Consider the following 15,985-nt stretch of genomic DNA (forward strand, 5'->3'; position numbering starts at 1 on the left):
CTCCGCAGCTGCAGCTCCTCAACAGAGAGGCATAAATCCACTGTTGGCAGGAAGAGTTGTGCGCTCATTCGGGACAGGGCATTTAAGACAACTCGACTGAAGATTACACGCCTCTGTCCGCTCTCATGAGCCTGCCTGAGATGGACTTTGCTTGTTAAGGCCATGTGAGCGGTCTCGTCCTGTAAAGAAAATACAGTAAGAGGGTGTAATTTTTAGGCATTTTGTAAGCTGTCACTCAGCTGATAAAAGCTCGTGAAAACGGCCTTGAAAAACAATCTTTATTTTCTCCACACAGAGAGATTCTCAACCAAGGACCGGCCCGTCGGGATCTCCTAATCTTGGTAAGCAGAAACGTGTATGTGCAGATGGACCCCTTGGGAATCCCACTGACCACAGTATCAATTGAAGAAGGAGGGGGGTGGGAAGATGGTTTAGTCCCTGTGTGTCAAATTAAAAAACTGGCTGCCTCTCTGGTGGTTTGCAGAGGATTAAACAGATGAACTCTTGTGACTTCTGAAGATGATATTGACCTGTTCTTTCTCCTGCGTGTGTGTGTGTGTGTGTGTGTGTGTGTGTGTCTTTATGGGTCTGGGTCTTTGTGATGTATGTATGTCTGCCTACACACTGAGCATAGAAGGGGAAATTGGCCTCCGACAGACTGTAAGCAAAGGTGATGATTAGCGGAAACAGTCAGGGGATTGACCTCTGGTTCAGTTCTTGTTGAACCAAGTGAAATTGCACCATTATTGCGCCACACAATATTTATATGCATTAGTCAAATTTGTATCAGGACACAATGAGAAACAAAAGGAAGCAAATCAAACATCAGATTATTTCTAAAGGATGTCACATTCTTCCTTACATATTTTTTCTACTTAATAGAAGATGAGATTAAAGCTCATTTGACTTGTTAAATTGATTGGCCTCAAAATGAAATATGCAGTGTACTAATATTTATTATCACCAAGTGGTCCATCCCAGGGAAATTTCAATCAGTGCTAATTGTAACTTTAAGCAGGTCCCTGTGCATGTGACTGAACCCGCAGGAGACCTGAGCAGCAGCAGCAGCTTTAGTTAATCTCCTGTAGCAGTTGTTATTCTCCACTGAACAGCTGGAGTCCTTTCAGCCACACCTGATTTCTCTTCATGTCCTGCTCAATCAGTGGCTCATGCAGGGGGTCGTGAGGACGAGGAGAGGCAGTGAGGAAAGTGGACTATCATGAGGTGTGAGAAAAATGAAGGGGTGTGCACCTTTCTGGAAGTTGCTAGAAGAGATCGGACACATATATAAAGCAGGCTTCTTTTGCTTCTCCCGATTTACACCCATGACAGCCATTACTTAGTTACCATTGCTATAATACCTAGTGATACTGTGACGGCAACCATTGAACGTTACCTTGGAGTTTGGATTATTACAAAGCTCCCTCTGCTGCTCCTCCTAATTTGACACATCCACAATGAAGCTAGCGATTAATAAAGGCACCACTGAAACCACGGGAGCCACCAAAGGTTGCTCCAGGACTGCAAAGCCGTCCTCATCTTCTTCCCCATCTTCCTCCGCCTCATCGTGGGGTCTGTCTGGACATGTGGGCGTTCGAGTGTTGATGCACCGCGACCTGATCACTTGCCGATTCTTCCGATCCCTGCCTCGATCTTGGCTGAAAAAATACTGGGGTCGGCTCGGGCAGGGATCCAACAAGCACCCGCCCGCCTCTTCTTCGTCCTCTTCTTCTCTCCGCTGGTCATCCTCTGCTTTCTCTCTCTCCTCTCCCCGTTTCTCCCCACCTTCCTCCGACGTGTCCTCTCGTTGCCCCTGTTCACCTCTCTCTCGTCTTTCCTCCCCAGCCATAAAGGACTGGAACAGAGAGCGGGAGCATTCGGGCCCAGCCTCATCACAGGCCCTGGATGGCCACCCAGGTTTGCTCAGCACCCCAGGCATGACCATTAGTGCGTGGGGACCTAGCACTCAGCCGACTGCTGCTCATAGCACCAGCTCCACCACAGCCTCCAGCTTTGGCCAGAGCTTCCGTCACAACAACAGCTCAGGGTGAGTATCTCCGCCTTGGAAGTTAGACTTTTTCACTCCTCCTCTGAAGGCCTTTTTTTGTGCAGAAGAATTTCTCTTTTTCTTTGTAACTAGTTTCCTTTTTTAAAAAAGATTGCTCCTGAATGACAGGATTCCTTTTTACTTGGAGTTCAAAAACCACCACTATAATTCTGTAGATGTTTACAGGACCTGCTGTATGTTAATGCTGGATATTTTTAGATTCTTTGATGCTGAAATACTATTTTCTCTATGCCATCGTAAGATGCGTATTTATAGTTGACATATCAAGGCAAGCTGTCTCTTCTAATATAACAGCCTTGTGAAACTGAGTCTAGACGAATCTCAGAAGTGGACTACTTTAAGGCTGCATCACTAAGAAAAATGTGTAACGAGATGGGAAGACGGTAGCAGAGAGGGAGAGACAGAGGCATAGGGAAGGTGTAAATAAGAGGAGAAGATGGGGAGTCATAGATTGACGACAATAAGTAAGAAAGAAAAATGTAGCTGCCTGGGTTTCTGATTTGTGACAAATTGAACGTCAGTGTTACTGTGGACCTGTAAATGCACACGTTGACTGTTAAGTTTATTGAGGCTGCCACCAGTTACAGGGATTAAGTTTGACTCAGCATGTATGCCACTTTGGACCTGTGGTTGTCGTCCCTCAGATCCCTCCCCGGGGAAATGGACGAGACAGATGCTCTCCGCTCCAAACGCTGCAACGAAGACGCCATTTCCCTCGCTCCCTCCACCACTGAGTCCATCATCGTTGAAGGTGAGTTTCACACTTGGTTAAAAGTGTTTCCTGAAGTGAAATGGTTATGGCGGTAACAGCTATATCGCAGCCTGTTCAGTCCTTCAAGACGTATAAGTTTGCCTGAGTGCAAAGTGATAGTTTATCTTCAGGGAGTTTTCTTAAATCTGAGGAGGAGAAAGTGTGGAGTGTGTTTTGAGGAGTCAGGGGTGACCTCACCCTGTCTCATTAAGTTGTAGTGTGTGGGAGAGAGGGACAGGCTAACTGGGCACCAGCCTGCCACATACACAGAGCTACTGCACCATCTTTTTCCCAGCTGCCCTGTTCTAAGGTTTATTTATCATCAGAGGCACACTTACTATGAAAAAGCGACTGCACCACTTATACTCAGGAGCATGTAGATTCTTTTTTTCTCTCTTTGTTGCCTTACAGAATATTACTGATCCACAATGAAAAGCATGCAGCACATTTAGGTTACTGCACTCTAAGACACTAACCTGAATTTATCATTAAAAAATCAGCTGCAAACACCTTTTTAAGGAAGTCCCTGATATTTCAAGTATTATCTGTTAAACAATAGTAATGAGATAGAAGTATACAGTGCAGGGTCAGCTATAACCAGCTCCTCTTGAACTGAGTACAAGTCAACACCGACAGTTCCCACCCTTTAAACCACAAGTTCCATGCTCTTTTGTTGGTTTAGATTAAGTAGATAATCTCCTTCCCCGTCCTTTATGAGATTTTATTTTTACAGTGCATTTTGCTGTTGCGACTGGATAACAGTTGATCTCATATGCATGTAGTTGTGTCATAATAATGGGACGATTTTTGCCATAGTTTGGTGGGTAAAGCCTTATTATTTTAGAATTTAGAATTTTAGAAAAAGTTTAGGAATAACAAAGAAAGTGTGGACGCATTGTGTCGTTGATTTAAGATTCCTTGGTTTGTATTGCCTCGTCACTATCCCCATGTATCATTTTCAGCTCTGCCAAAACACAAAAAGACGAGACATTACGTCAGCAGTGAACTATTCTTAAACTTGGGTGCTTCACAATTAGAAACCAGAGACCTTTTCTAAGAGAATCATGTCTTGAATATCATTGTCCGTTATTTATGGACGATACAAAATGTGGAGAATTCTGTTAAGTCATCTGAGGACTTGAGTTACTTTGGTCCTTAAGAGAACAGAAGATATTTTCATTTGGTGTCATGGGAGTTTAGAGATGTCGAGAACGACCTTCAGCAGCACAGCCCAGACTGTATTCTCACACGGTGCGCCTCTGCTGACCTTTACCTCTTTTGTAAAGCCTTTTTGTATTATAACACTGTAATGTGTCATAGCTTTTGATGCCTCTGCTCCTCTCCTCAGATGCTCACTATGCAGCAGTGCGGGCTGATCTGGAGGCTGATGCCCAGGACCTGGAGGCAGAGTCATGGAGTTTGGCAGTCGACCAGCTGTATGTTAAGAAGCACTCTAAAGAAACGGTGAAGAGACAGGATGTGTTATATGGTGAGTGTGATTTTTTTATGTGTTTTTTATTTGTGTTTTTATTCTTGAAAGACTTGTTTCTATTTTGTAGGTATCAGTATGTTAAGCCACAAGGGGGCAGGTAACATGTTGGGGATGGGTCATGTCACACAATAAAGTAATAAATACACACAGTTGTGAAGTCTCATTGACTACGTTTACATGCACAAAATATTCAGTTTTTTGTCCTTTTTCTGAAAAAGACAATATTCCTTCAAAGATGTTTACGTGGCTAATAAAAAATATTTTTTTCCTGTTTTCATGCAGCCATGCATACTTGAATTAACATCCTCTAACATGTTGTTTATCGCGTCAAAATATGGAAAAGGCCTTGCATCATTTTGCTTTTTTGCAACAAAATAGGCTTTCTTCAGAGTTTTTTACGGGTGGCGGATATGTTCAATCATGCAAACACAGCCTCCCTCTTTCATTACTTTAACCACCCTCTTGAAGAGGTCAGAATTATGATATTTGTGCATATCTAAAAACCTGCTGATATCAAAGTCTTTCATAATGTTTAAAAGTTTTTGTTTTTTCTTTCAACCAGAAATGCGGGCTTTTCTTTTGGGCATGCATCTCCCCACTGTTTTGTAAACTGTGTGTTAGTGTACAAAGCATCCATGACTATGCACATAGCTAAATGTAAACAGACACAAGGCCGTGTGTTGCAAACATTAAAAAGCCCAGTTAGCATATGCACATAATCAGCATATTCCAAATACGCTGTATACATATCCAAAGAATGCCCTTGAAACTCGACTTACACCAGCATATACAACTTGTCTTAATCATAAAAAGTCCACATTCAGAAAAGGGCCTAATACAGAATATCCAAACATAAATGCTGTTTCTATGACCCCAACAAATTAAGAATATTGTCATATTCGAAATAATGGTGAAATATTAGTGTGCATTTAAACATAGTCACTGTGTTTAGATGGGGGGAGATGTAATGGTTGTTATCGCAAAATGGTATAATATAGACCAACACAATTAAGAGACAAAAAATAATTAGATTCTAAATATTTATATATTATTATTCCCTGCATTATTCTTTTTGACAAAATCTGCCTACATTACAGTAAGCTCAATTTTTTCAAACATTTTAATGTCAAACTTGTTGTCTTCAGCCCCAGCTGGCATTGCCTCTAGTGACATCACAGTTTTTCACATTATGCACAGGTGACTCTGGAGGCACAAAATGCTTTGTACAGATTTTTTTTTACTAATAGATATAGATATACTTCCCAAGATCTGTAGACAGACTTTTACATGTAAAATCAGTGGAGCTTTCTTTAAATTGTAGGACTGTTTTAAGGAATAACTTATGCATATTTATTTATTTGTTTGTTTTTTAAATACTTAATGGACATTTTGAATAGCATGAAGCAGCTGTTGTGAGTCATTCCATATCATTGCAATACATTATAGGTATATGTGGTTTATATGGCAGAACATAAACATGTAACGTTTTGTCATACAGAGCTGATGCAGACGGAGATGCACCATGTGCGGACACTGAAGATAATGCTGCGTATATATGTCCGGGAGTTGAAGGAGAACCTCCAGATGGACTCGGGGAGGCTGGACTGTCTGTTTCCCCGCTTGGAAAACCTCCTCGAGCTTCACACACATTTCCTCTCTCGTCTCAAAGAGCGGCAGCGAGAAAACCTCGTCTCACCCAGCAACAGGAACTATACCATCAACAGAGTGGCGGACATTCTGATCGCACAGGTACAGAGCTAATTTGGGGAGCTATTGTAAAATTTAGTCTTAGTCTCTTAATCTGTAAATGAAAATGCTTTTAGTCACACTTTATGAATTTTATCCTCAATAGTTTTAGTCTAGTTTTAGTTGACGTTAACTCAATACCGAAGTCGACGAAAAGTCATGACGTTTTAGTCAACTTTTACAGAGAGCCTGGATGACTACTGCATCCTTCTTCAGAGAGTCCATGGTTAAAACTGAACTCTCAACTCTGTCAGAGAAAACTCTGCTGAGTTTGGACTGTTTACGTGCAGCCCAGCTACACTCACAGACAACCAAGCCTCCTGCCTGCCTGTCAAACAGCAATTGAACCATAAACCTTCTGGAGACAGTCACACATGCACAAAATGATACACAAATTATATGTAATCAGCATAATACATGTGCCACGGTGCAGTGTGAGCAGATACACAACCACAGACTGCAGTATCAGAACAGAGAGATGACAGTGGTCTTTGTTCTCCAGTTCTCAGGTGAAATAGGAGAGAGGATGAAGGACAGCTACGGAGATTTCTGCAGTCACCACACTGAGGCTGTCAGCTACTACAAAGAACAGCTGCAAAACAACAAAAAGTTCCACAATATCATACGGGTAAGACACATTGGTCTTTTCATTTTTGATGTCAGATTTAATCCACAGTACATGTGTGGGAAAAGCTGGAGTGCAGAACTTTTGTCTCCCCCCTCTGGCAGTGAGAGTAATTACACGATGAATGAACGATAACATAAAAGAAAATAAACATCAGGAATAAAATAAATTAAAAATCACTGATTAAAAGGTAAAATTAATTCTGTAATAATACTCAAAATCTAAATAATATAAAGCTAGGTCTTTAATTTCCTTTTGCTTTGCCAATAGCTTTTTGGCAGCTATAGGCTTAATCAGAATTGTGTGAATTTGTTTGCCGAGGGCTTGAAAGTAAGTGACGTTCATTTAAATGTGAAAGTCCCATAATACAGCTTTAAGGACATTCAGGCAGTTTGCAGTCTGATAAATGTTATACTGAATAATAACCTTTTTTCTTCCCAGAAAATCAACAACCTGTCCATTGTGCGGAGGTTAGGAGTGCCGGAGTGTATTCTCTTGGTGACGCAGCGCATCACCAAGTACCCAGTGCTAGTGGAGCGCATTTTGCAAAACACTGAAGGTCCAGTATTTCATGTGCATTTTACTGCTAAAATAAATCCCTAATGAGGAGAGAACACCTGTATATTTAATGAGGAATAACTTGACTCAGTATAGTTTTATATTGCTGTATCTATAAAGTATCACTTTGTTTCCGTCTCTAGCGGGTACAGAGGAGCACGAGGATCTGACTCGGGCTCTGGGTCTAATTAAAGACACCATCGTTCAGGTTGACGCGCTGGTTAATCTCCATGAGAAGAACTCTCGACTCCGAGACATACACAACAAGATGGAGCCAAAGGCGCTGGGAAAAATCAAAGATGGACGAGTGTTTCGCAGGGAGGACCTGGCGCAGGGCAGAAGACGGCTGCTGCACGAGGGCACAGTCAACTGGAAGGCTGCTTCTGGCAGGCTCAAAGGTATGAGTAGGCACAATAAAACAAGGTGCTTTACTTAGCTACTGTTTAGTAATGTGCATATATGTGTTCCAAACCAATATGGCTGGCATTCTGGCCCTTAAGAAAGTTTTAAAATGAATTAGTAAAAAAGATACTCATACATCTTTTCAGCTTGCAAATTTACAGGTGTCTTTTGTGGTTGTTATCCTTTTAGATATTCTCGCAGTGCTCCTGTCAGATGTGTTGCTCTTGCTACAAGAAAAGGATCAGAGATACGTATTTGCTACAGTGGTAAGTGATTTATCTTTTCTGTCAATATAACACTAACAACAACAACATGTGTATTAAAGAGGAATACTTGAGTCGTGCTGTAAGATGTGAGTGGGAGCAGAATTTGGTTGATGATACACGACAGCAGGGCTGCTGGATTATGGCAGAAATTATAATCATTAATTATTTTGGTCAGAATTGAGATCACGATTACTCAGTGTCTTAGGGAGCATCATGCATTTATAGAACTTTTTTAAAAAGTTCTCTTCAAACGTGGATTTTCTTGAATTTTAAATATTATTCAACTAAAAAACAAATTTAAAATAAATGTAAAAATACATAAATATAAATGGCTAGCGAAAGAGGTAGAGACCCCTAGCTGTTGGTAGAAGAGCTGTAGACTGCGATTAAGCTGAGCAGCATGCAAGGAAAGGAATTACAATATATTATATCTGAATTTATTTCTCGCTTTTTCCCTGATGGTCTAAAGAAAAATGTGCTAGTTGATTTTTAGAAATAAACTCACTAAGGGTGTCTTAAAAGTTGCTTGATCTACTGAGAAAGTTGCCAAGTTGGTAACACTGAGCGCCCTGCTGTGAAGAAAACAGGTGTGTTGAATTTATAAGACAAGTCAAAATGAGAGCATTATTGCAAAACAGAATGCAGCACAATAACCGTTTTATCTCAGTTATCTTGTTTTCATAGTTGTTTAAAGCCAAAATCATAATTGGAAAAAAAGAACAATTGCCCAGCCCTGAAAATGCTATTACTACCTCAGGTACCAGTAACCGAAAAGCTCTTGTCTCTTTCCTCCTTCTTCTTCATCCCCTGTCATTGTTTTCCCCCCAGGATAACAAGCCGTCAGTGATCTCCCTTCAGAAGCTAATTGTCAGGGAAGTGGCCCATGAGGAGAAAGCCATGTTTCTTATCTGTGCCTCCTCCAATGAGCCCGAGATGTACGAGATCCACACCACCTCCAAGGAGGAGCGAAACACTTGGATGGCACACATACGGCAAGCGGTTGAGAGGTAGCTGCATTCATACAGAGAGGAATTACACAACCTTTCATTACTGTTACTCACATTTTGTGGAAAGTTTTTAAACAAGATAGGGGAAACATTTAGGTATAACAGAAAATGTATCATAACCAAACTCAGTTTGCTTCCTCTGTCTCTCCATCCGTAATGGTTTCTGTCCTGTGTCCTCTTAGTTGTCCTCATACAGAAGAGAGGCTCTTCAGCGAGGAGGAAGATGCAAGGGCTTCAAGGTTCAAAGAATTTCAAGGTAAATGCAGATCAAAAGCAATGACCCCTGGAAAATCATAAAGTAGGTATAGTTGGCCACAAGAGGGTGCTCATGTATCGTCTTAACCTTAAAATTGTTACAAGTTGATTTGTCTTTGTTTTTCTTTACATCTCATCTCAGTAGAAACAGATTTAGGACACACAGATTTTACTCCATGTATCAAAAGCTGTTTATGACACCTATGACTTTTACAGGTGTGATGAAGCATAAGGGTTGCTGTGTAGTTGCACAAGAAGTACACGTGTTAAATCCTGCTTCTCTATCTATTGTTTTAAGGAATTAAGTCCTCTCTTGCTCCTTTTCATGTTTCCCATCGCAGAACGGCTGAGCAAGAAGGATGCAGTGGTCGTCCAGGCTCTTACTGAGAAGCTGCAGCTGTTTGCGGAGATGGCAGAGTCCGTGGCAGGTTTAGAGGACACAGCGTCACGTTCCAGACTTCTGCTTCGAGGAGACGCCTCAGACCTCCAGCAGGGGGAGGCCCTGCTCAAAGGAGCGATCACTGAGGGTGGGACGATGCTGCATGATATGTGTATCTGTTTCAGATGCAGAGGCATTGTGTGAATTTTACACAAGATTTTTGTCAATTTTAGGTTCATCTACTGCAGCTGTGTAAAAAAAAATCACTTGATAGGAGCATTGTTGCATTTCCACGTTCAGCTTTTCAACTTCAAAATCAAAAATGTGTTTTTCCCTTTAGCTGTAGTGCTATTTATCAGTCTAAATTGTTTCAATGTGAGTTGCAGATTATTGGAGATGTCAGCTGTAGAGATGTCTGCCTTCTCTCAAATATAATGGAACTAGATGTCGCTGAGCTTGTGGTTCTCAAAGCTTAAAATGAACTTGTTGTGAGCAGTTTATCTCCAATACTCAGCAACTCGTACAACAATCTAGACCGATAAATAGCACTACTGGTAAGAGGACGATATCTGTCTATCTATTTCAGGGTGAACTACCCCTTTAACTTGCTGTCTCTTTCACTATAGTGGAGAATCTGCAGAACCTGCTGCAGTCTGGGGTGAGGGAGGAGGCACCACCCTCGCGACTGGAGGAAGGGGGCGGCTCGGGGCTTCTGCCCAGGCGAGCGGACACCTTTGGGGGCTATGACAGCAGCCCCACCATCCTCAGTAAGAGTGAGTCCAGCACAATGCATGCCCTGAGGAAGCCTGCCATCTAATGGATTTGCAATTGTATTTCAGCGGCCTTTATGCCATTAATAAATCCTGAATTCTAAACAAATTTGACTGTTGATTCCTTGAATTGGTTTTATTGGTTGAAGAACAAATTTCTCTGGGGCCTAACTTAAAAAAGAGCATTTCAGGACAGCTGTAGGCACACATTTATACATGTATATCTGTGTTGTTTCTGTGCAGTGTGTGTTATTGTCAATATCTCTATGTACCGGTTTGGTTTAATTACTTGTGTGTGTTTGTCCCTGTGTCCGTTTCCATGTGTGTGTCTGTATTTTGTGTGTCTGTGCCAGATGGCAGTGTGAAGAAGAACTTTTCTGGCGAGTCCAGAAACAGAGACAGAAGCCAGAGAGCCAGTTCTGACCCTCAGCTCAAAGACCTCTGTGGCAGCCACACCCTGGAGCAGACGGTAGGGGCTCGACACACACACACGCACACACACACACAGACAAACAAACAGTATATCTTGGAATGAGTCATACTGTTCCTGTAAATAGTAATGACCAGACCAAGTCATCTGGAAAGTTTCCATGTCCTGATGTTTACTGTAACCCTGTTCTCCCAGGTCAATTCATTTGTTTATAAATAGATAAAGCCTTGATAATATAAGACTGAGACTGATCGGGCAGACAGAGTGTAACGACATGTTGTTGACAATGAGCAGTGTGTGAGAAACAAAGCCAGTTTTACTCCTGTTGCAGGAAAACATGCCCCATATTGAGTTACTGACAAATATTTGATCGTTGTTATGCTGCTCAGCTCTCATATAAAGCTTGAGACAGTTTTTTAACATTATTTGCCACACAGAATAGTACTAGTTGTACCACCATGGATAATACCAGGAGCTCAGTCAAATTTCTTTTGTATTTTAGTGTCTAGGAGGTACAGAAATTACATCCTATACCTGTATATAGTACGTGCAGTGTGTTTGTGATGTTGTTTCATTAGTATGAGCTGCTGTGTGTCTCACTGTTGTTGCTCAGGTTGATGAGAGCTGCTGCACTCCCGCCAGATGGAACCGCATCTGGTCCAACTCCTTCCCCGAGGCTGAGGTAAGCTCTCCTTCTCTGATCTGTCACCTTGTGCCAAACAACTCTGCTGGATTTGATATTCATAGCCATGCCTACTGAACTGAAAAGATGTACCTATGAGAAGTTTACAAATCCAATTAAATACTGTGTTGTTTTGGTGATTTCTGTAGTTGTTTGATTATGATAATCTTCCCTTTGTCTCCATTCTAGTTCTTTGACAGAGTGCTGATGCTCTCCCAAAGGCTCTATAGTCTGCAGGTAACTAACTGAAACATGATATATTCTGTGTGTTTGCAGTTTCTCTTTTACTGTACAAGTCCCAGTACATATGTCACATATGTTCTCTGATGACCTTGTGTTATTTTTCACCTGTCCCTGTCTCCGTCTTCAGGCCATCATATCACAACAGGACAGTCACATTGAGCTGCAGCGAGCCTCGTTGACAGAGCGGGCCTCCCTGCCCGGCCGCCACAGAGGGAATGTGCTCCTGGAACAGGAGAAGCAGCGGACTCTGGCTCTGCAGAGAGAAGAGCTGGCGAGCTTCCACAAGCTGCAGTCTCAGCACCGGCAGGAGCAGCAGCGCTGGGAGAGGGAGAGGGAGAGGCACCGGCACCAAGTTGAAGCCACCGAGGCCCGGCTCCGACAAAGAGAGGAGGAATGCAGACGGCTGGAGGTGAAGTGCTCTGTCTTCCTTAGGCCTGTGGGACAAGTTGAAAGAGTGAAAGATGTGTGTGAAAGGCTGAATTTCATCAACCTGCAGCTCTGCGTTACTTTTGAATTATGGTCTCATTGTTCTATGTTTGATTTTCTCATTTGCAGTGAATAGAAATAAACTGTTCCTTTTGGGAGGTGAAGTCCCTCCTCTTATGGTGGACCACCATGGGACCTTATCATGGAAAAACTATGTATGGTAGTTAACAGCGAGAGACAAAATAATGTTTGATCCTGCTTGAATTGTGTTATGAAGTACACATATTAAGTTTGTCAATTTAAAAGGAACTTTTGCAAGTCAAGTTTGTTGTTAAAAGGATGAGTCTGAAAATATGGAATTAGAAAGACTACAGTCTTAGCTTTCTCTCTTCCTGAAGCTACGATGCCTGTGTGTGTTTCTCACCGGGATGTACTCACACAAACAACAGGTCTTGCTTGTTCTTTCACGTCCTGGCTGATAAACAAGACCAAGAGTTGCAGGATAAAACGCATCAGGCGAGATTTCGTCGTATTTGTGCATGGAACATAGCTAGCTAGCTGGTGTTAGTGATGTATATCATGTGAGACGTCACAGTTCACAGAAAGCTTATTGTTCTACGACAAACCTTATGACACACTCCAGCTTGCTCGACTTTCAAACTTATCTTTTAAATTGACACACATTTCAAACTAAGTTCAAGTGGGGGACACCGAGAAAGGGAGGGCCTCTCGTAGTGTTCTAGTTTTTATGACCTGTATACAAATAGCTTCAAATTGTTTTAAAGACCTTTTGTACTTCCTTTCAAGTTAATGTCTCGTGTTCATTGTGTAAATTTTGCACACTAGGAATTACAAAAACACAGGATGTACAGGAAGGCAATCCAGGCACTCTGAAAAAGTACAGAAAAAGGAGGAAGGAAATATTAAAAAGCCTTTATTGTAGTGGCTAAATCATTAAAAGAGCCAACATGTTTCGAACACTGCAGGTCTTTGTCAGGCCTTCAGAAACATACAACACCTATATAGTGGCAGAAACCAATCAGAGGCCATCACATGACCCATATAATGGCATGACAGGTGAAACTAATAGACAATAATGAAAAAAAATCAAGTTAACAAAAAACACAGGATGACATGAGATACCATACCCAGAAAAAACACAGGATGTATTTCACAAATAGTAATTCATAAAAATGTCTTAATGTTGCTTGTTTTTTTTTCTGGATGCAGGAGCAACTGGCAGAGGAGCGGAGGGAGCTGGAGAGTCAGAGGGAGACGTACCAGCAGGACCTGGAGAGGCTGAGAGAGTCCACCAGAGCTGTGGAGAAAGAAAAGGAACGCCTGGAGCACCAGAAGAAGATCAAGAGGAAGACTATTGAGGTGGGAACTGGTAGTAGAGATGATGGCCTAACAGTGTAACAAAATACAACATTTGCTCATACAGAAATATCACAGTATGCCTTAATTTTAGAGAAAAGGCTCAAGACTAGCAAGCAGGCTGTTGCTAGCTAAGACAACATTTAATTCACACAAATAATGAACTTCAAAAAAGTAAAGGAGCAGCTGTAGTCCAAAAATGGATGTGGACAGCAGACACGCATGCTGCTCTGTTTATACCACATTAGCTGCCTGCATACACGGATGTGTTTACATGTTTGTCAGTGTGTACGGTCAGCGTATTAGCAGATGGTGGAATTCACGTCATGTGGATCCTCCCAGCCACACAGACACAGAAACTATAGATGAAGCTGAAGCTAACAAATGTGAAATATTGGTTCAGTTTGCAATACAGTGTGATTTATTTCAGATACACTTAACTATAGCTTGAAGGTGTTCTTCAGTTTTATTACTGATGACTGATTGTATGAAGGATTTTTATTATTACTATAGTTTGTAGGGGACTTTGATTTAAAAAACGCTTCTGAAAAATAGGAAACTCAGATTGAAAGTCACAAAAGAGCATGCTACTACACTTTCAAAGGTGTGTGTCAGAAAATGGAAAATGAGGTGGAAAGCGGGGTGTTGGGTGACAGGGAAGTGAGGAGGTAATACCAGGAGCTGTGGTGCTGGTGATGATTACTCACATGATAAAGAATGCGAAGGGTCTTTCCAGTCTCTCACTTCCTTTTTCGCCATTTCCTTGCATCAGTTTTCCAAACCTCTCCCACCTAGCCTCTCTTTTTTTCTCCTTCCATCCCATCCCCTGGCTATGAATCTTGTACCCACCCTTCTAAGGTGGAGGAACACTGAGGAGCCAAATATCTGTATGAAGGAACATTTAGTTCTTGAGTTAAGGTAGAAAAGAAGCCTAGGTTTCAGCTCACACAGCCTGCTTCACAGATGCACAAATGATAAGCACGCATACAACAGAATACATCTCCACCTATGCAGGGAGCAGTCTTTCTCCTCACCTCTCTGTACCTCTGCTTCTCCTCTCTCCTCATGGTGTTATCCTTCTTTCTCTCCTTGCAGCACAATGCGGGTCATTGTTTGTGAGTTTCATGGGAGAGGAGCTTTGAGAAGGATCCACTGACTGTAATTTCATGCCTGGTGCTAACAGACCTTCCAAGGAGCTACAGTAAAGTTACCTAATATCAGCCTTTAGTGTTTTCAAAGGCCCATATCACGGTCACAGTTTGGTTGATTGGCATTCTCTGTGAGAGGGAAGGGCAACTGAGGCATGGGAAGTTTTATCTTGATAAGACTTTATCTTCTCATCAGACCAAGTAGTTACAGACAAACGTGACTGTTCTGGTGTCACTAATGGGGGTGGGCAATGTAATTTTACAATATCAATATACCATGATACCAATAATTTTCTGTAAAACTTAAACTTCAAACCCTGACAAAACAAAACTCATAACTCATAATGCTATGATGAAAAACATAAACGAGAGAACTAGAAATCACATGAGGGGAGGCAACAGCTTATTTGAAGTCAATAAAACCAAGCAGACTTTGTCTTTGCATCACCAGTTGTTCTCGCCCCAACCCCTTGGCGTTCCTGTTACCTAGCAACCAGCTTGGCTTGACGAAAGAAGGAGTAAGCCAGTACGATCCAATAACAGCGATCCATATCATTACTTTAACATAGGCTTTTATTTTGAAAGTCTGTGTCACTGTCAAACAGTGGCAGGCAGATGGCAAGCAGCCAAGAGAAAGAGGATGAGGATAATGTTACTTGGTAAATAAATCAGCAGAGTTGAAATAATTTGGATTTCGGGGCAAATAAGGATCAACAAACAGAGCACATGGCGTATGTAAACAATGACTTTGCAAGATAAAACAAGATGTACCTGCCTGGACGAGCGTCTCACCTCGCTAACTTCTTGCTAAAGCAACATTAGCTGCTCTGTTTTAACAATGTTCAGCTAAAAAAAACATGCATTGTATGGCCAAGAATAAAAAAGAAAGGGGTGGCAGCATCCTCTATAACAGACTGTGTTAAATGGGCATTTAATATCGCCTAATATCGATCGCAGACCCCTGAATCGTACTGAATCGAAATCATATCGTTGCAGACTTTGTAATATCGGAAAACATCATATCATTGTCCAAAGAATCGATATAATATCGTATCGTGATGAAACTGGTCATTTACACCCCTATAAGCGAGTAAGTTAGTTGGCCCTAAATCATGAACCCAGAGATTGTTAGTATATATATTTTTTATATACAGTGTTCTTCTATAGAGTAAACAGTACCCTCTATAGTCAAATCTAGATTGAGTGTTGGTCCCTCTGCTCTGTGGGTACATTTTTAAAACAAGCCATCTGGATTTGATCACAGGGAGAGGAGCGTGAACATTAATGACAGCTCCACCACCTGAGTCACACATATGATTCTGTCATCAGGTGGAGGCCGTTTAAAACACACCTAATTATG

General features: G+C 41.7%; 1 protein-coding gene across 1 annotated transcript in view; it reads left to right on the top strand.

Annotated features, from left to right (window-relative positions):
- The window catches only part of arhgef18b (rho/rac guanine nucleotide exchange factor (GEF) 18b), a 57,234-nt gene that overhangs the window by 30,858 nt on the left and 10,391 nt on the right, over positions 1 to 15,985 (top strand). The window contains exons 13-30 of the mRNA XM_050055270.1: positions 296 to 341; positions 1,846 to 2,047; positions 2,713 to 2,819; positions 4,168 to 4,308; positions 5,810 to 6,060; positions 6,560 to 6,685; positions 7,124 to 7,241; positions 7,384 to 7,638; positions 7,832 to 7,908; positions 8,737 to 8,915; positions 9,098 to 9,171; positions 9,512 to 9,697; positions 10,176 to 10,322; positions 10,673 to 10,788; positions 11,363 to 11,431; positions 11,621 to 11,668; positions 11,802 to 12,083; positions 13,331 to 13,480. Coding sequence (XP_049911227.1) covers positions 296 to 341; positions 1,846 to 2,047; positions 2,713 to 2,819; positions 4,168 to 4,308; positions 5,810 to 6,060; positions 6,560 to 6,685; positions 7,124 to 7,241; positions 7,384 to 7,638; positions 7,832 to 7,908; positions 8,737 to 8,915; positions 9,098 to 9,171; positions 9,512 to 9,697; positions 10,176 to 10,322; positions 10,673 to 10,788; positions 11,363 to 11,431; positions 11,621 to 11,668; positions 11,802 to 12,083; positions 13,331 to 13,480 — 2,574 coding nt within the window. The remainder of the gene's footprint in view (positions 1 to 295; positions 342 to 1,845; positions 2,048 to 2,712; positions 2,820 to 4,167; positions 4,309 to 5,809; positions 6,061 to 6,559; positions 6,686 to 7,123; positions 7,242 to 7,383; positions 7,639 to 7,831; positions 7,909 to 8,736; positions 8,916 to 9,097; positions 9,172 to 9,511; positions 9,698 to 10,175; positions 10,323 to 10,672; positions 10,789 to 11,362; positions 11,432 to 11,620; positions 11,669 to 11,801; positions 12,084 to 13,330; positions 13,481 to 15,985) is intronic.

Source organism: Epinephelus moara, chromosome 10 (genome assembly GCF_006386435.1).
Source record: "Epinephelus moara isolate mb chromosome 10, YSFRI_EMoa_1.0, whole genome shotgun sequence".
In the NCBI taxonomy this organism is placed as follows: Eukaryota; Metazoa; Chordata; class Actinopteri; order Perciformes; family Serranidae; genus Epinephelus; species Epinephelus moara.